The 20,922-nt window shown below is 40.3% G+C and overlaps 1 protein-coding gene across 1 annotated transcript in view; it reads right to left on the reverse strand.

The window, feature by feature from the left end:
- sema6cb (semaphorin 6Cb) overlaps nucleotides 1–20,922 on the reverse strand; it is a gene marked incomplete in the record, with an annotated part of 158,875 nt that overhangs the window by 43,446 nt on the left and 94,507 nt on the right. The window contains 9 exon segments of the mRNA XM_032517570.1: nucleotides 1,714–1,869; nucleotides 2,134–2,265; nucleotides 3,279–3,496; nucleotides 3,697–3,785; nucleotides 5,372–5,494; nucleotides 7,243–7,333; nucleotides 15,987–16,088; nucleotides 16,506–16,562; nucleotides 19,782–19,839. Of these exon segments, the coding sequence (XP_032373461.1) occupies nucleotides 1,714–1,869; nucleotides 2,134–2,265; nucleotides 3,279–3,496; nucleotides 3,697–3,785; nucleotides 5,372–5,494; nucleotides 7,243–7,333; nucleotides 15,987–16,088; nucleotides 16,506–16,562; nucleotides 19,782–19,839 (1,026 nt within the window).

Genomic DNA, 20,922 nt, shown 5'->3' on the forward strand with positions numbered 1-20,922 from the left:
CATGTAAACCTATTCTGGTACAACCTGAAAATAAAATTATGAACCTGAAAATGAGCAGAATATGGGCGTTTTAAAATTAACTGGTCAAAGTCTGCACACATTTATTTCAAATGATTCTGCCCGTAATTCAACCATCTCTGCCGATATCCCCATTGTTAAGTAGGTTAAATATTTAGGCATTGACCCTCTCTTCTACAGAGAAGGAAAGAGGATGGTGGTCACTCGTGTTGAAGCCCCTACTGACTTGGTTTAGAACAGATGTGTCTGTTTGCTGGCGTAACTTAGAAGGTGCCACTGCAGAGCCTTGGTCACTCCATGACGATCTTTTTGCCAATGTTTCTAACGAATAGTGCCAGCTACGCTTAGGCCCCTTTATCTTATCAAGACATGGAGATTGGCTGAAACATGCTGCCGTATAGCTTGTAACTGGCACACATTTTCCCCTTTATGAAATGCAGCACTCCTGATTGGTGGGAGGCTGGTAACAGCCCAACAAAGGGAACAGAGGGGGCTTCATTGTCTAAAAGACATTTTTAGCAAGCAACATCTTAGCAATTTCATTTATATGACATATCTCATCCCTGTGAAAATGCACCACATGAAAATAATTTTCAGGCCTTTGTGCACTTTTTGGACAATAAAAGCACAAGGCACATATCTTCACATGATATGGGAGTGCTCTCCGGTTAGTCGGTTCTGGAACAATATTGCATCCAAAATTTCCGCCTTGTTTAATGTTACCATGCCTGTTACTGTGAATGTCTTGATTCTGAATTACCCGTCAGCCTTTCAGCTCTCTGGAACTCAGAAACGTGCTGTATTTGCTGGACTTACAGCTGCAAAGAAAATGATTGCAACCTGTTGGAAACAGCCCCACGATCAGTCTGTGCACACATGGGCCCTTTCCTATTTGGATGTTGTGTATGTGGAACTCTCCACAGCGTGCATTAATGGAGCCCCGGGAAAGACTCCGCACACGTGGCAGTGCATCGCTGAATCTGTGAGGTCCTCTAACTTGCACAGGTGTTTGGTCCCTTGTCTTGTGTCTGTTTCTGCGTCTGTTTTTGTCTCCCTCCCTCACGTCTTTTCTTTCAGAGTTTTTTTTTCTATATTTTTTTTCCCTGTCTCTGAATTTTAATGCTTTACATTACACAACTACCTAATTAAATGCACCTTACAATTGAATCAAAGTAGCCAACGGTATAGTTACTTTCCACCGCTGATAATATGTAATGATATTACTTGTAGCAAGACTAAGCATTAACTCCCGACACGTTATCTGTTAGTTGCTCGAGCACATCGCTGTCGGCACTGACAGGAAACAGATGTTGTCCGTACCTTGTCTGGTTCTGGTTCTGACCATAGGAACAGTGACGGGACAGCTTGCTTCAACAAATATGTCCTGAAATTAATGTCCATGTTCCAAATGTAGTTGTCTCTGCAGTCATCTCAACCATCAAATACAGCAACAAGAAATAACAGACTTTTTTTTTGTGCCAAAATATTTGTTGTGTTGGTAAATTCTTAAAAAACAAAGAAAAAAACAAAAACGCCACTACATTTTGCGTTGTAACTCGCGTTACTGAGACTGTAACAGGTATAATATACCGTTATTTTGTTAGTAATGCGTTATACTGTATTACTGCGTACCCAACACTGGTGATAAAATGACTGCAGGTAACCTACAATGTGCCTTTTAAACACATCTCATACCTGCTGGTGGTCCGGGTGAAGTAGGGCCTGTTGTTGACCGAGGGGACGGACTCGTCCATGAGCGGGTAAGACTTGATGAAAGTCAGGGTTTCGTCGGGGAAGTTGGTGGACGACTTGTAGGCAGCCGCTGAGCCCTCCCCGGCACAGCATCCCGGCCTGTACACAGCAGCAAAGACAAAAAACAAACCCCATCAGGAGTGAATTCAGTTCCATAACATACAGACGTAAAAAACGCTGGCAGCTGTTTGGTTTTGGGGATGAGCAGGAGGGGAAAACAGATGTCTTCTGTGACTGCTTCTTCTTTTGTTCAGAGAGGTCTGTGCAGAACAATAACAGCAGCTGCAAAACCCTCCATTGTGAAATGCAGAAAAACATGTTCTTGGAAAGTGACAGTTTGTTATTTAAAGATGTGTGTCTTACCTTGGTTTGGGGACTTGTTCCTCCGGAACAGGTGTCCACGCTGTCTCACTGTTCCTCTGCTCTTTGAATTTGCCACTGAAGGCCTTCTCTATGTCGTCCATGTAGAACGCACAGACCGCTGAGCCGGTGATGCTGTTGAAGGGACCACAAGGGAAGACGAGATTAGACGAGCGAGACAAAGGGATGGAATTCAGCACCTCGTCCAAGTCTGGCACAACCTTTGTCTTTAATAAGGAGAGCTCAGCTTATACTGATGGTTAGACACATGCACTGTTCATGAAAATACTACTTTATTTTTCTTGTGATTATTTCGTCTTGCCTTCTCTTCTACCATTTGCCTTAACTGGTTTCATTGTTTGTAAAGCCCTTGTAACCTGGTTAAGGGAAGTAAATTAACCACATTTACCCGGACTTTAGCTCATAGCTTGATGGCCCTGCTCTGGAGCATGGTCAGCCCTGAGTTTGGGGGGGGGTAATCCCCTGAAAAATGACTAAACTTTAGCTTAACGTTTACAGTTGAAATCCGGCCAATATAAATTATTTAATTAATTAATTAATCAATCAATTAATTAATTCATTCATTCATTCATTATTTTAATTCCAAATGCCAAGGGAATTTAACATAGGGGTGTGTCTACTTATGCCCCCCCCTCTAATGTAGGAAGAACATTTATTTATTTATGATACAACAGTCATTTACAAAGAAAATTGGGGTCTTTAAAGGTTGTTTTTTTTCCTAATTATTTTAATTATGGCATTACTCAATTTCCAAAAGATGTGTTTCATTCCTCTTTTTAGTCAACTTCAACATGGGTGTGTTAACTTATGCAAGCCACCGTACATGTTCAAACTTAACCTAGGGCTAGTAGAAGTGCAGAGTCAATTGTACATTATAGCCCTGAGGTAAGCACAGCCTTGGGTTAAAAAAAGCTGTATAAAAAGCCCAGAGAGAGAAACCAGAACTTTCTATAAATAATTTTTCATCAGATAGCTGCTGTATATGGTATTGGAGGACAGGACAATTTGTTCATGCAATTTTCTTTCTTAAAGAACTGAACTTGTTTTAGTTTGAACACAATACTGTGCAAATTAAATACATAGGCCAGACAAACCACAGCTGACACTGAAGGTACATTGATCCCAACCTGTTCGCCTGTGTGGTGAAGACGCCGAGCACGGCCGGCCGGTGGTTGACCTGCAACACGTTTGTCAGCGACTGCAGGACATCAAAGTAGAAAAAGGAGTCGCCCGGAACGGAGCAGTTCAACCGCGCTTTGAGGAACGAAGTCCAGTAACGTTCCAGCACCCTCGGCGATCCGCCATTGTCATTCTTACAAACACGTGCGACTCTGGAGAAAACCACCTGAGGGGGACAGCAGGAGGGGAGGATCCCATACAGGTGACAACTCTCATTCATAAAGCTTGTTTGCCAACATGGAATATCGAGCAGACGTTACAAACCATTGTGGTGTGCATGGCAAGAGATGTTGTTTGACTTCATTCCACTCGAGACAAAAGTACAGACACCACAAACCAAAATTCTGACTGAAATGAGTTCCTCACCTTGCCTAGAGTGGTGTACTCCACTGCGATCTCGCTGAAGAAGAAGTACACATAGTTCCCGTACTCAATAGCGTGGAGGAAATGGGGCTCTTTGGAAGACAGAAAAGAGAAGTGTGTGTCAGACACGGTGGCTGTGAAGTCTTAATTTCCATCATGACATTTGCATTGTGAGCAGGCTGGGAGGGGAGCTGGTAAACACAAATGCTCAATTTGGAAAATGGCAAATCTGGATATAAGGACAGAAAGATACAGAGAATCACACTCACAATCACAGAGATAACGTTCAATGTATTGAAATAGCAGAGCTGGTCCTTGATCAGTGCCGATAAAAAAAAAACTAAGCTCCAGTCAGAAATGCAGTTATTTACAAGGCTGAAGTTCAACAGCATTAATAGAATCTGAATATAGTATTGAATCAGAATCCGTTCAAATCGTTCCTTTCTGAGTCACTAAGGACTTAACGGTAATCAGCTTTTTTGGGTTAAGAACAGTTACAGTTCTAAGTGTAATTAAGACATGAAATCTTGATTATACACCGTTATACTGTATACGCAGTTAATATATATATCACACAGAGTATAATAACAGGTGTAGCCTACTGAAACTATTAATTGATTGACATTTCCTAGTTCCATTGCCTGAAGGCTTATTTTAGGTCTGCTGGAAGCAATAATCTCCCGTGGCTTCACATTATAGACAATAGACATTATTAATGCCTTCACATTTGGGGAAATAAAATACATACTGAAATAAACAACACAACAATTCCTCAGGATGTGGACGCCCGTTTTACAACACCACACGCTCCTTTAAATGACGACCAGGAAGGTAACTCTCCTGTGGTGACAATCGATTAGTCAAGAACATAGTCAATTACATGGCCAATTACTAGATAATGAAAGTAATCCTTAGGTACAGCCTCACAGGAAACTTTTACTGGGAGATTGTGACGACTGAAAGTGATCCGATTGTTTCACAGTGGCGTTGGAGAGCGATGCATCGTTGGCCGAGCACAGACACCAGCTTGCAGAAAACAAACAAACAGACTAGACAAGCCAAGTTATTTGTGGTATTAATGTTAATCAGTTACAGCTGACATAATCCGTAACAACGAGCGCCGGCTAGACATGAGAGGCCTACTACCTGGATGTTTACTACAGAAAAGGGACAGAGGGATTAAAAAGAGATTTGTTATCCTCTCAGCTTTGGTATTTTGCAGACTTGGAATCTGATTCGAAAGGGAACCAGCCTCTGCTATCAGAACCCAACTTTAGGCTACATTTTGTTTTTAGCAGAGTTTTGAGCCAAAAGCGATCTCCGTGCACATAAAAATGCTTTTAGCTCCAGATGGAGAACTAATCTTTGTTTAAACTAACACGGCCAAACCGCAGTCTCGTATCCTGGGCGTGCACGTGCCGGGGTATACGGGAGGATGTATACTCCGCCCGGGGCTGGCAGTTGACATGGTAACGTTCGCAGCTTAGTCTCAGAGGACAAGATGCCATGACCCAATCAGGCGGCGAAACAATGGCAATCAGTTTTTTTAACCAAAACGTAGCAATGTAGATGTAGGCTTAGTTGTTGACATGTCTTCCATTTCCTCAACTCAACACCAATAACATACAGCTGTACGTTAATGTGCTAAATATTACACTTCAACATGCAGGGTGCTCACCTCGTAGCCATTTGGAGTCATACTTGACGGTACGCAGAACAAGGCTACTTTCTCCCAGACTTCTGTAAATCACGGCATCGCTCGCCAGGAAGTCTGTCATGGTGGCCGAGTAGAAATAACCACCTAAGAAAAAGAGGAAATCAAAGCAATTGAGATACGTTGTCAGAGATGAAAGACTGTGGGTTATTTATTTGAGTTGTCAAGTTGTCTTTTTGATCACAGGGGACTTTTATTGCCCTTTAAGAAGAGGTAGAGGATAATACATGCAGGAGAATGTGCCACTTTTAATAACACCCTGTGTGAACTTTGCATAAATGTCAGTGGAAACCTGGCAGGATTAAGTGCAGGTCTGGCTCTTTCTTCACTCTCCGATGAACTTGACCCCTACACGTTCCCAAAGTATCAGCTTCTCTCTGCTATGATTAGTACAGAGAATCTGACCACAAATCCGAATCCATCAAGGGGCAAATTCCCAATACACCCTGTGATGAGTTGTGCACTTAAACTGAATTACATTCCTTCAAACAGACTTGGAATGATGTAGTAGTTACTATGTAGTTTAGTCTAGCATTATATTTTCTATATTCTCGGATGCAATTTTCCACACGTCTGAGATGGGGGCAAACTCAACTACATGTACATGTTTAAGCCATCTATTTTGCGAACCATGCTGATGTGTTTTAGAAAGACCCAGGCAACCATTGGTTTCTGTGCAATATGAAAATCAATAGTCTTGAAACTTGCTTCAGTAATGCATTCTGTGACAGTGAACATCAAGCCTGCATTAACCCTGGTCAAAGTTCCATTATGAGGCAATGTTGGACTTTGCCACATAACGTTAGAATGACAAAAATTGATGCAGACTTGATGTTCACTGACGTTTTGAAAGTCTGCCGATTGACTTTCATACCATGCAAAAATAAAGTGAAGCAAAAAGCTATCTGGAACAAGCATGTAAAAATCATTTATCATATCATCATATTAGATAGATAGGTGTACATTTGTATTTAATGAGCAAACCTTGCAAACCCTGGTATGGTCTTTAAAACAGAATTTAATAAATATCCTAATTAACATTTATACATTTAACACTTTTAAGTATGAAAGTTTGCAGCATTGATTGCCTCAATGAGCAAATGTCCTCACAGTCAGGTATATCGATTGTTTTACCAGTGAGAACTTCATATTACCTCAGCTAACAGCAGTTTAATAAAAAAACAAAAATCACAATATAAGGCAAATTACTCTCAGCCTCTTTATGACTTTGAAAGGACTGATGGCACAGATTAGCAGCTATGAGAGTTCACCTGTGACATTTCAATGACAGGGCAATCTTACAGCAGGGGTGTCAAACTCCATTTCTAAGGGCCACACTGGAAAATGAGGATCACATCAATGGCCAGACATGTAGAGTTTATGAACATGATTTTATTTATTCTAAAAAGTAAAATATCTTCCAGTGTATTAATGCGTGTCTCATATAACTTTCTCACTTAAAGTTTGGTTGACGTAAGGCCCTACAAAAAGTCAGGAACAAAGCTTATCAGCTATCACAGAATGCAGCAAATCAAGCTATAACAATCATTCTGATTATGTTTTAAAAATGTACCACAGGCTTGAATACGTGAACTCTCTGGATCTGATGGATTTACTCGGTTTCAAAGTCGGCCAGTCAGCTAAATTCTGTTTTGAGTGTTGATTGATTGCAGTCTGAAAACTGTGTTCCCGTCTTTTTGGTTTGGCACACAAGTAGGATGGCCAAAATGTATTGTGAACCTAAGTTGATATTCGGGCCAGATCAAAAGGGGCTGCATTTGACCCGTGGACCTCGAGTTTGACACATGCGTTCTCCAGCCACTGGCCTTACTCACCTGCAAAAAGGCCAACGTTGGACTGGCGGGACTCAAAGGGACATCGAGCCTGTCCCACCACCTCCTCCCCTTCCTGCTCCAGCGTGGACATCTAGATCAGAGAGGACACAGAGACAAAGGAATACTTTATAAGGCCATCTAGTGAACTGTAAAGCTGACCCAATAGAAGAATCGGATATAAAAGACAGAGTGAAAACATGAAAACAGAATTAGTGTTTGCCCTTGAAAAGGATGCTCGGGATGCAAAAATCGATCAACAAACAAGTCTCTAATGCAGTGGGAATTGTTGCTGAATTCAACGGATGCATACCAAATCAATCTGTGATTATGAAAGGCAACACGTGCACCATAAAGATTAGTTTTATTTTATGTATTGTATGTGGGCCAGGTCTATAAAAGAAGTTTGTGAAGTTGGAGGTCCTGCTGTCACGAGCTGAGAGGTCAGTTTATCGCTCAGCCGCAGATATTTAGCTGCTATTTTCCGCCACGCTGTTAACAAGGTTGTAAACCTTAGGTACGGCAATAAGCAAAACCCAGTGGTGTGTATGTGTGCGCATGGATTCAACACCCTCTGTAACAACAAGTTGTCACACACACACACACACACACACACACACACACACACACACACACACACACACACACACACACACACACACACACACACACACACACACACACACACACACACACACACACACACACACACACACACACACACACACACACGTTTATATGATGCTGTGTCGCCTCCTTAGCAACAAGCATTGGAGCTCTATTGTTATTCTGTTTCAGACCTCATAATGTACCTTCGCTGCAAACCCTGAATACAAATAAACGGAGTGGACATGACAATGGGAACACTTACACAACCTAATCAGGGTTTTAGGAAAAACTTTTCTCCATCTCTCCCTCTCCCTCTCCAATTGCGGAAACACTGTGCGGCTGTGGCTCAGTGGTAGAGCGGTTGCCTGCCAATTGGAAGGTTGGTGGTTCGATCCCTGCAGTCATTGTCGAAGTGTCCTTGGGCAAGACACTGAACCCCGAGTTGCCCCCGGTGCTGCGCATCGGAGTGTGAATGTGTATGAATGTTTATCTGATGAGCAGGTGGCACCTTGTACGGCAGCCCCGGCCACAGTGTATGAATGTGTGTGAATGGTGAATGTTTCCTGTAGATGTAAAAGCGCTTTGAGCAGTTGTTAAGACTGGAAAAGCGCTATATAAATACAGCACATTTACATTTACTACTGGCCCTATTTTCATGAACCTTGTTGAAAGGGTGTAGCATGGGCCAAGAATCGAGGAGCAAACCTAAAGCATGGAGTGGACGCAAATTATTTTTTCACCTCTGTAACACTGAGATAGGGCATGGTGTGGCGGAGTTTTGCGCTCTACGAGTGTCGTTCTTGTTTGTATTGGGAACAAAATGCACTGCTGCACTTTTTTTTTATGGGTCATGTCATTGTGGTTATGTTTTTTGATTACGGTCTGCCAAGCGACTTCAAATGTAAATAGCTTGAAGCTAATTCTGGCACAACAGAGCTAGAGCTTGACTTTTTGAGAGTTCAAAAACACCCCTTTTGGCATAAAAAACTGATTTGGGGTTTGTAATTTGTCTCAGAGGATTTTAAAATTTTCAAAACAACAAAACTAAGCTTCTTACCAGCTGTTTTAACTGTTCTTGATTTAACACTTGGGTAAAACTGCAAAGAAGTTGAGATGTTATTTTCTCTACATACATGGGCCTATAGCTTGATTATTAAGTAATGCAATATGTCTTCAATAGTGTAAGATTTCAATTTTTCTAACCGTCTCCGTTTGCCATAAGATAGATAGATAGATAGATAGATAGATAGATACTTTATTCATCCTGAGGTAAATTTTAAAAGAGCCACTGTCTATGTCTGAAAATGTCAGCGTAGACATGGATTCATATTTCCAAGAAGGACAACAGGGTTAATGGCTGCTCTGTGTACACGTGACAATACAATTATGCTATACAAAAATATACAAATAAAATCATCCAGTGGAGGAGAAAATGAGCGATCCAGAAGCTTACAGCGCTTTGCCACGTGAACGCTACATAAATACCCCAAGACAACCTTACAGAAACTCTTCAGATGCCATCCAACACAACAGCTCTGCCCTACTTATCACGTCTGTGAAGGCATTTTATTGTTCAGACTGAGTCACTAGTTTGTGTTGTTGGTTCTTTGCTGCTTTTTATTGGATCCTCCTGTAGGGCATCAAAGTCGAGCTTTGGTTGTTAGATTTGATGACAAGTGATTTTCACAGAAACATGACTATAATCACAAGTGGCACAATACTGGTTTTCCAGTTTGGCTTTTACAAGTAAATGTTGTGATCAATAAACATCTATTAAGATTTTTTTGTCATGTTTTTTTATGTTGGCCATGTTCTTTGACAAATGCCAATACTGGTAAGGTTCACGGAGGCTAAGCGCATTCTGCAACTAACCAAGACTTACTAGTATATCTATCTATCTATCTATCTATCTATCTATCTATCTATCTATCTATCTATCTATCTATCTATCTATCTATCTATCTATCTATCTATCTATCTTGAACCCCAGAGAGTCATCAAAAAGAAAGAAATCAGAAATAAAAGAAATAAACATGGTTAAGAGTATAATTCAGTCTCTAAATCAGTAATCACAAGATTTTTTCTTTTCAAATAAATAAAATTCGGTTTTAATCTGATTAGAAATCCACAGCAGTGACCAGACGTCCCACCTGCAGAGGGACATGATTTGAAGTGAAACAGCGGTTTGTTAATCACAGAAAAACCTTAGAAGTCAGAGAGACCTGAGGATTGAACAAAGCTGAGTGGGGACTGCAGGATCGTTACCCCAATGCGCAGATGAAGACAGATGGATTTGATGCTTCAAGGTATGGGTGGGTTGGTGAGGTGTTTACCGTATATCAGCCACTCTGTGGCAGGAAGAGATGATGATTATATGTAGGTCGGCCTTACCTTTGGATATACTCTCTACCTGAGCATCAAGACATTAATCGATCCTGGAAACATCCGTTCCAGGTACTATACATCTATGGAGATGCTGTATTTTGTTCACAAGCCCCAGACTATTGAGGGTAATGATTCAATATGATCAAACATTCACTGTTGGTTAATTTGACCAATCCACTAAACCCCTCCCCAAACAATGATTGTCCAATCACAGCGTAGCAGCCATAACTAGGCAGCGTACCTGTTGTCACAGAGCGTTTTTAATGTTAGTTATTCACTGTTGTTTAATCAGTTTTTAAATGCCATTTCCTATCATTAGCTTTGTTCCTAAATTATGTTTGTATCTGAATTGATGTTTATCTTGAGAACATTTAATTGCTTCCATTTGTAATAAATGTGCTTTATGTATAACTGTTTAGTTGTTGGTGGTGGAATTAAATGGAAACTCTTTGCATTAGTTACGCCCAAAGTTAAGCCAAGTTTATTCATGTCACGGACAACATGTACTCGCTTTACATAATAGATTCTGAGGTTCTCTCTGTATTGAGTGCAAACTATACAAACTTACATAACATCTATACTGTTGCATATTTATTCTGCTATTTGTTTGTACTTTACTCTGTTAATCCCTTTTCTCTTTGTAAACCTTAAACATGATTGTCCTTGATGACAACCACGGTTAGTTCACAGGTCAGCGCACAGAGAAAAAACCCAGTAAAACGTAAAGTCTGAGTTATTCAGCACCCCTTTGGATTTCAGTCTCCCCCACACGGTTAGATTTACAGCCTGCGCAGAACGACTTGTACTTCCTCTTCCTCTAATGGCCTGCTGTGAATCACAGTCCAAACCCATGATGTCACCTCTGAGGCTCCGCCACAATGTCACGTTGGGCTTTATTCAACAGACCTCAAACTGTGAGAATTACTTTTGCATTGCAAAACCCCTATCTGTGCCTTTACTAATGTATAATAATATCTTTACTTTACTGTAGCCGCCAGCTCTCAGTGCTGGTGTATATTACTCAAATGATAGAATTACCACGGAGACAAGGTGCAGCCCAGAGACTCGTCTTCTTGCTCAGATTAGTCTCTTGACCCTGCTTCTCTTTTCCCCCTTGTCTTGTTGCTTCTTACTTTCTCCCTCTCATTTCATCTACTCCCTCTGCATCATTGTTTCAGATGAGTGGAGTGAAAGAAGTTGTTGTATTGTTGCTTTCATCAGCAAATCTTGTGTTCTGTCAACAGATTTCATCTCTGCCTTGTTGAGCCAACATGAAGCGTTTGAAGTCACCTGGCCACGTGAAATACAAATATGGAGCCCTGCAGAGTGAGCAGTATGTGCTCTGATTGTTTGGAGGGCTGCTTTGTGTCTACTCCACGTGTAACATGATTGTTCACACCGTCCCTTTTTATACATTTAATCAGTTTCCTGTCATTTTCACTTGTGCGGCTGCAGTTTGAGCTCACAGCTGTTTGTTGTATCATCATTGAAAACACATATTGAAGCGCCGGCTGCCAGACTTCTTTTACAGCTGACAAATGCTGCATTCAACCTGATATGACCAGTCTTTCTAGCAATGTTTGTGTTAGGTGTTTTTTTCTATAGTAATAGTCCTTTTTCCAACTGGTGTTAACAGTATTTTATTCATTGTTCAGGCTCTAGTAGCCAATCACAGATGGACTGCATCTGTTTCAGTGTATTCGTACATGTGCAACACAAAGTATCACTGCAGTTAGAGTATTTTAAATCATTTGTTTATGTCACCTTACTTTTTCTTGGCTCAAGTAACACATTTTGTCCATTTTACTAGTGTTTTTATTCAGGGTTCTTTCTAACAATGAATACAACCTAAAGTAAAGTTTACTGTTCAAATTTTCTACTGTGTTTCTTTAAAGCTATTGGGCCCTGTTTTCACGATCTAAGCCTATGGCGCAGGTGCGTTTAGGTTGTGTCCAAATTCACTTTTGCTAGTTTAAAAGTGGAAAAAATGGTCCGTGTGCCTGGAACATGGTTCATAAGGGTTGTACTTAGTGTCTTCATTAATTCCTAGGTGTGTTTTGGGCGTAAGATGCACCAAACCAATCAGAGTGTCCCGTTCCCTTTCAAAGCCAGGCGCATTTGTACCTTGGCACATTGCTATTATGATGGTGGATTTGCATATTTTACATATTTTCATATGTAATCTTTTGCATATTTGTGTGCTGCTGCGCTTCCTTGTGTGTGCAGACATATGTATATATGTATGCCTACAGTAGTCGCATTTTACTTATTTGTGGTTAAAATAGCAATGAGATGGTGCAATACTGACTTTAGACCAGGTTTTTATTGGTCACCTGCGCCATCACTTCCCTCTGCCTCAAGATAGCAATACGCCAAGAAAGCACCTGAACACACCTCCCTGTAAGACCAGCGCATGGGCACAGGTGCATTCGCTATTTAAACTACGTGGGCGCTGGATGGGTCATTAACAACTGAGTCAGTCTTAAACTAGCAACGACACTTGCGTCGGGCTTTGCGCTGCACCGGGTGCAAGATAGTATTCAAAATGTATTGATCACATTTATACTAATAATCCTGATATGTGCTCAATACCCATTTCTGTAACAGTTGGCTTTAGTGATCACAACTGTATTGCTGTCTCTAGGAAAGCTAAGCTACCTAGAGCCTGTCCTAAAATTATTATGAAAAGATCTTATAGGGTATTTAATGAGGAGTGTTTTTTAAATGAATTGGATAATATTAAATGGAACTTGATAAGTGACATTGATGATGTTGATGCATCCCTTAATTTATTTATGGATTATTTTATGGGAGTTGTTAACAAGCATGCTCCATTAAAGAAATTTACAGTTAAAGCCAAAAGTGCTCCTTGGGTTGATACAGAGTTAAGGAGCTTAATGAATCAAAGGGAAAAGGCTAAAAAGGTTGCGGTTAATTCTGACTCTCCTATGGACAAAAAATCTTATTGTATTTTAAGAAATCAGGTGACCAAGGTGAATAGAGTGAAAAAGAGAGAATATTTTAAGAAGAGAATTGAAGATAGTGGTACTGATAGTAAGAGAATGTGGAATGTACTCAATGAAATCATGGGGAAAAAATATACTTGTACTTCTTTTGTTGAATTTAATGGTGTTTATTTGACTAAGCCAATACAGATTGCAAATTATTTTAATGATTATTTTGTTAATAAGATTGCTAATTTTAGAGAGACGATGAAATACACTGTGGATTACAACTCAGTTGATCTTATTGAAAGGTGTATTATGCAAGATAAAAGGTGTAGTTTTGAATTTCATCAGGTTAATGTTGTGCAGGTGGAAAGGTTGTTGCGATCTGTGACTGTTGGGGGGTCTGCTGGTACAGACAACCTGGATAGTCGGCTGTTGAAGTTATCAGCTGGACATATTTCTAAACCTATCTGTCACATTTTCAACAGATGTTTGATTAGTGGTGTTTGTCCAAAACTTTGGAAGGAGGGTAAGATAATTCCTTTACCCAAAGACACAAAATCAACTTTCTGTGGTTCAAATAGTAGGCCTATTAGCATCTTGCCTATTTTAAGTAAATTATTGGAAAAGATTGTATTTGAGCAAGTGCAAGATTACTTTTCGAACAATGATTTGACTACGATGTTTCAGCATGCTTATAGACGTGGTCATTCCACCTGCACTGCAATGACACAAATGTCGGATAGCTGGCTAACATCTATTGACAACTCAATGCTTGTGGGTACACTACTACTAGACTTCAGCGCTGCTTTGAGGGATTGACCATGAATTTGATTTTCAAACTTATTAGTTATGGTTTTACTTCTCTGCAATCAGTGGTTTAAGAGCTATTTGTCTGAGAGGTGCAAAGAGTTATTTTAATGTGCTTTATCTAGTAGCAAGTCCCTGGATTGGTGTTCCTCAAGGAAGTTGTCTGGACCTTTGTATTTTCAGTTTTACAAATGATATGCCGTATATATCAGTAAGGCTAAATTGATGTTTGCTGATGATACTACTCTTTATATTGCAGCCCCTACATGTCTAGAGATTAATCAGGTTCTGTCTAGTGAGATTAGCAATTGTATAATTGGATCAAAACAAATAACTTGTCCTAAATATTTCAAAAACTGTAAGTATAATATTCGGTTCTAAGTATAGATTATCTGATAATCCCAAAATTGATATACACGTAAAGGTCAAAATGTTCAGCAAGCAAAAAAGGTGAAGCTTGGGACTTTGGCTTGATTCCACATTGTATGGTCGGATCATATTAACAATGTTGTCTAAAAATGGGTAGAGCGGTGGCAGTTGTTCGTAAATGTGCACAGTTTTTAAAATTACAGTTGTTAGGCGTGTCGTTTGTTCATTGGTTTTGTGTCATTGGATTATGTTCTGTTGTATGGTCTGCGGCATCAAGCAGTCATTTAAAAAAACTACAAGTTGCACAAAATAAGGCTGCAAGACTGGTTCTGGGTTGTTCTTCGAGAACTAGGGTTGCAGAGTGCATGAACATCTTGCTTGGTTGGAGGTCAAGAATAGACTATCTGTTAATATGTTAGTATATTTTCATGGAATTATTAATACTGGGATTCCTAAATTGTTTATGATAATATAACTTATTGTTCAGATATGCCATTCACATATACAAGAGGGGTGAATAGTCGACAGATTTCTTTACCACTACCTAAATCTGACTGTATGAAGAGGACTGTGTTTATGGTCAATTGTATATGGAACAATCTTCCAGTTGGGATTCGGGACAACAAGGGAAAATGGTTTAAAAAAGACTAGACTACATTTGTTTTCGATATCATAATATTGTCTGGATTGGTTGAGTGAGGTTGTATCATGTGCATATTATTCTTTATTATATTTAGTTTGTTAGTATTTTTTGCATTGTCAGATTTGTTTGTGAATTTATATAGGATATATTTGTGATGTTTTTTTTTGTATTTATTGTCTTTTGGATGTATTGTTTGGACCCCAGGAAGACTAGCTGGCGTCTAGCTGGCGTTAGCTAATGGGGATCCTTTGAAATAAACAAATAAACAAATAGGGCCCATAGTGTGTAGTTTCTGTTGACCCCCTCAAAGTAATGACGCTGTCCACAAGACGGAAGCCTTTGGCAGTACCAGTTTCTGAACATAGCCGCATTGAGAAATACAGAGAAAGTTGTGTGGAGCTGATAGACTTAATTAGCTTTGTATCAAATAATCTGCCAATGGCTTGAAGGCAACAGACCTTCATTAACAGAGAAATAGCTGTGAACTTTAGGTTTAATGTTATTTTTTTGCAAAGTTAATTGTACAACTGTAAACGATCCATCCTCGCAAAAAGGTATGGGATGTGTATATACTGTATATTCATTAAAAAAAAATTGTAATTATCAGATTTCTGCCCCCTAAGGATTGCAGTCTTGTGATGCATGTGCTCCATTCTGAATGTGTAACATTGTGACTTTATGCAGCATTTTGCAGTTTTCACAGATGTAGAAAACATGTGCTGTGTGAGCCTCCGTGACCTGTGTTAAAGTGTGTTTATGACATGATATCCCCTGATAATGACACTTTCACACTAAGCCGGCGAGTCGCTAATGTCATACAAGTTTATATTGCAGTTTGTCGTTTCCATTAGAAACTCAAATAATGGGGGTACAACTGCAACAGCACACAACTACAGAACCACACAGATCTCATAACAGCAGTACAGGAATATGATCTCTTATCTGTAATTGAGGCCAGGAGGCAGCATGCAGCAGTTTCTTACCTTATAGTTACGGCAGGCGGGGTTGAAGGCGTTGGTACCGCAGGCAAAAAGCGTCTCGTCATTACGTGGCACCAGCACTTTGATATAGTTGTAACATTCGTCCTGTCAGGTGGAAAACAGCTTGATGTTATTGTGTAATAGGGACCAGGTCCATGTTGGCTACTGGCACGCCAACGACAGAATCAACGCAGGACTTGCAGTTGGTAGAGGGAGTGCATTTTTTAAATATTTTTTTTTTGTACACTCACTTACTCACTTACTCTCCTCCCAGGCTGATTGTTGTGGTTTCACTGTAGCTCTGGGGAGGAGAATGCTTTACCTAAAGCCCCCAGTCTGTTCTCCACTGATGGTTGTGCCACTGATTCTGACAAGCTACCTGCACACCGTTACTCATTACAAATCCTCACCGTAAGGAAACAGGAAACGATGGCGGAGGCAAAGAAAGAGAGCGAAAGAAGGGAGAAAAGAAAAGGCAAAAACAGAGAGAGGAGGGCGATGTGTCTGGAAGATAATACTCACGCTGTTTTTGCCTCTCACAGTGCACTTCTCCACATCCTTCGTCTTCCAAGTCAGTTTCTGAAAAATGAACAGACAGCCAACTGTCAGCTCAGAGACAAGCTGTTTCTCACCACCCCAGCTTTTGTTGCTCCCAATCGTTCAAGTGCTATTACGAGACAGCTGTGATGAAAATCTCATTAACTTCAATAAACTGTCGTGGAATAAAAACAAACAAACAAATATCAGGAATGTCTGCGCAGCTCGTCAGCGGGCAGCTAAACATTGTGGTTCCTCAGTGATAAAAATCAAATCTGCGTCTGTGAGAACAAACACACTGGAATCGAAAGACTGCAGAGCATGTTTGCATTGCTTCACTGTCCACATGAGGTGCAGTCAATTAGCCCCAATTAATCTACTGGCCAAAAGCTCCGCCCTTACAGTACACACACGCCTGTTATGGAAGAATCCATCAGCTTGTTAACAAGTTCTGCCTAGTTGAAGGTTTAATGTGCTCCTTTCAAATGTCGGATAATTTACTGACCAGAATTTTCTCAGAGCTCATAAATACCACAGACGGTTGTGTACACTTCTGTTTTTAGTCCTAAGTCATTCCTTTGTCAACAGTCTTGACAGTATTTGAGCAGACAGGAGCTTGACGTCTCACTCTGTGACGTATTGTACACTTATTATATATACACACACACACACACACACATGTGTATAACTGTGCAGCCTGCTCTTAGTGGTATTGTCTGCAGTCTGCGCTTAAAGGGAAACTCCTCCGATATTTGTAGATTTTTAATGCAAATCGTGTCTTGAAACTGTCTCTTTTAGCCATTTTGAATGTTGATTCTGCTGTCTCCTGCATGAAGAAATGTTTTAAACTATGTACAAATGTACAATAGATTAGTTTCCTCAAACGTTCCAAATAGATACCACCCAACAAGGATGAGTCCAAAAGCTATGCCTTAGACGCTGAAAGGTAAAAAACTTGAAACATTTCTTTCTCTCCTTTTTAGCTGTTAGGGTCTTAAATATGTCTCAAGGTGTTCTCTGCTACAACCCTGCAATAAGCCACCCTGTGGTATAATCCATTTTGAGGCCTTACTGGAGCCAAGGGGTCACTCATCTTAGACCATAAGTGCCTGAAAAACAATTTGTCCTTTCAGGCCCCTTGTTCTCTGAGCTGGTTTTCCAATTTTATCAAATATATTTCAGTCCAGCAGTCAACTCAGAAATGCAATCTAACTGCTGGGGACACAGGAAAACTTTAGCCCCTGATGAAGAATCTTAATTGTGAAATGCTTCCTGCTTTACATCTTCAAGCAAACATTGTTTTATATCCACTGTATACAGTATGACGTATTTTTTTTTTTTAAATTATGAACAAGTCTCTGGAAATGGCCAAATCCACCAATAAGTCTCTCTAACTTCCCTATCCTTTTTGTGGCACTTGGCCCAAAGCCTATTGGCTCTTCCTGCAGATACTGTGTACTTGTACATGAAATAGATCTGAAAGATATAGTTTCATTTCTTACAAAGGCTCAGTAATTTCCTAACATAACAGCTGTAGTTTTTAGTAAAGGTTATTCAAACAGCAGTAAATAGTTCATTTATTAGGGACTTTTTTCAGCAGACAGCGTCTGTGGGATCGACTCAAACTAAACTACAGGGACTGTGATCGTGGTACTGAAGGAGCACGTCATTTTCTGAGCAGTACACGACTCCTTGTCGTCTCTGGCTTTAAATCCAGCTCTCTGCCCTCTCTTTTCCATGCGTGGAATGCCTCCGGCGCGACTTTGTGAAGATCCGATACGATTCAGTAGGGGTCAGCATTATGGTAATAAACCCGGCCTTGTCCACGCTCCATTTGGTTTACTAATAATTACTTATGGTCACCCAAGCCCGGGGAGCTCAGTGAAGGGTAGAATAAGAATGAGTGCCCAGTGTGAAAAATGAAGAGCTGGTTAAGAATGAGACCGAGCAAAGGAATGGATCTGTGATGAAGAGTTTTTATGTTAATGAGAAATATGGGGCCGTAAGAAGCAGAACTTGGGTACAATCTTCAATAATTTCTCACTCAGTTTGTGCTGTCACACTGGAGCTCTGGGTAAATGGCTAAACAAAATTTCATCATAAACAAACATTCAATATCTAAGTTATCATAACATACCGGAAAAAGATGGACTGTAATGGTGCTGCTCAAAAGTTCCCATTTCTTTATGCCACAGTCAACACCCAAATCAATAGTTTAGATCTCCCTGACAGAGTGGTGGCCTTAGCGGAATGAATATCCATGGTTAGTGCTAATCTAAATACAAGCAAACAAAAGTCCAGGCCTCGGAGGGCTTTTATTTAAGCGCAATCATGTTTGACAAATGAGATTCAGATAGGAAGGAGCATGGCACTTCAAAAGCCACAAGAGCCCGGCTCCACTTGTATTGGATGTATGTCTGAAGAAAGATTGCTTGATACTCTGATGAAAAGTCAGGCAAGGGTAGAAAGGAAAATAATGAGATACAAACATTACCAGAGATTGTCCCGTTAAAGTGAAGTGGTGCAGAAAAAAACAACAAACTAGTCTTAAGATATACCATGCAAAATATTGCAATCAAATATGAAAAACCCCTGCTTCAGTAAAGGGAAAGATTTTGTTTTCTCATATTGTGTATTAAATGGCCACAGAATCCTAAAACCTATTTTAACAGTATAAATTGCAGAAGAAAAGTCAAGTAAGCAAGTAAAGTAAGTAACTGAATGACAGCAAAACGCAGTACTGACTCACACTGAGCTGAAATGGAAACACTGTGCTAATTCATATGCTGTAAGGTTTATGCCGATGCCTTTTGGGGGGTAACATCCTCCACTTTACCCGCAGTATGACATCACATGAAGCCTCCGTGTTCTGAGAAGCTCAAGCTTGTTGTTTTATTGTTCACTTTTAACTCCCTTTAGGTCATCTTTTCTATCTCTTTTTCCTCTTGCTTTTCATTACAGCCGCACTCATACACTACCCTTACCGCTCGCCCTCCTTGCGTGAACCCCCAGCCTCTGACGTCACTCACTTAATGCACCCTGCCATTCTCGCTCCAATTTACGCTACTCTCATAACAAGGGGGGGTGGCGGTTAACTGCCATGTTGTGGCGATACGTTGCTTCTTTACTACGTTAAGAAACAAAACTATACCATCACAGCCCTGCAGATGGCACAAACATGCTCAAAAACATTTTAAGAGAATGTTGGACCCAAATTTTAAACAGTGAAACAGAGGTGACTCTGAATGTGGACTTTCCTACCTGCTGTGGGATTATCTGCTCAGATGAAGTGGCGAGATTGATGGCAAACACATGATCCCTGCAAGAGAGAGAAAGACAAGACGCCGTTATTGGGGTCATCTCCACATGCTTTTTTTGTCAGCCCTGACACTTCTTGAATGCAAAGCTTCATAAGCCTCTGATCCAACCACTTCTCCAAAACCTGCTTTCCAAAAATTGCTTTAATAGGACTGATTGAAGGTGAACTGAGGGAGAAGGGTGGATTAACAGGCAAAGTGCATTGGCTTTTCAACTTCAGAAAAAGTTTTCCCAACACCAAAGGTTTCCCAACTAGCAACACAACCCATATGAATCACTTGTGAAGTGAGGCACGCACTTTGTGTTATGCAGCGGTGGAAATTATTCCATTCCACAAGTCCATTTAGGTACATCAGTAATCTTCTTGGCAACGAGAGCACTGCAGTTTGAGACCGAGCCAAAGACTGTAGCACAATTTAGTGTGCTCAATGGAAAAATAGGTAGAGGAGCGGCAACCTTGCTTTTTATATATTTAACCTACGGCATCTTGATTGAGAGGGGAGCAATGTGCAATAAGGCGGAGAAATGCTCTAGAAAAGCTGCTGGAGCCTTTGTGCAAAAATCCATATGTATTCACATTTTACGATATGCAGATATTGTACAGTGTAATGTATTTGTGTATGAGGGTGAGAACAAAAGCAATCTTTTGTACTGACAGCTAAAAGGACGCTCCTTTTTAACATCCCAGTCAGATTTCCACCCTCAGTAAAGAATATAAATAAAGCTCCAAAGCCAGAGCATTTGTAATTGGGATGTCCCAATCGGATCAGAGCCAATATGGGCAGTTTTCAAATGACCAGTCACCCCGATCACCTTACTCAGTCAGTTAATTGTACAACATTCTAAACAGTAGTTAAATGTCAGTGTGAATTTCCCTGTTGTGGGATTAATAAAGAATTTTGAATTTTAAGCTGAGGATCTTTCAGTTACTTTGTTAACTTAGTTATTTTTGTAAACAAAAAAACTGTGTGCATCTCTATTTATCTAGGCAAAAAAACATATGGCATCGGGATTTGGTATTGGCAGATATTCAATACTTGGAAAAAAAAAAAAAAAAAAAAATCTGTTGATGACTTACCGGGCA

Source organism: Etheostoma spectabile, chromosome 6 (assembly GCF_008692095.1).
Source record: "Etheostoma spectabile isolate EspeVRDwgs_2016 chromosome 6, UIUC_Espe_1.0, whole genome shotgun sequence".
Taxonomy (NCBI): domain Eukaryota; kingdom Metazoa; phylum Chordata; class Actinopteri; order Perciformes; family Percidae; genus Etheostoma; species Etheostoma spectabile.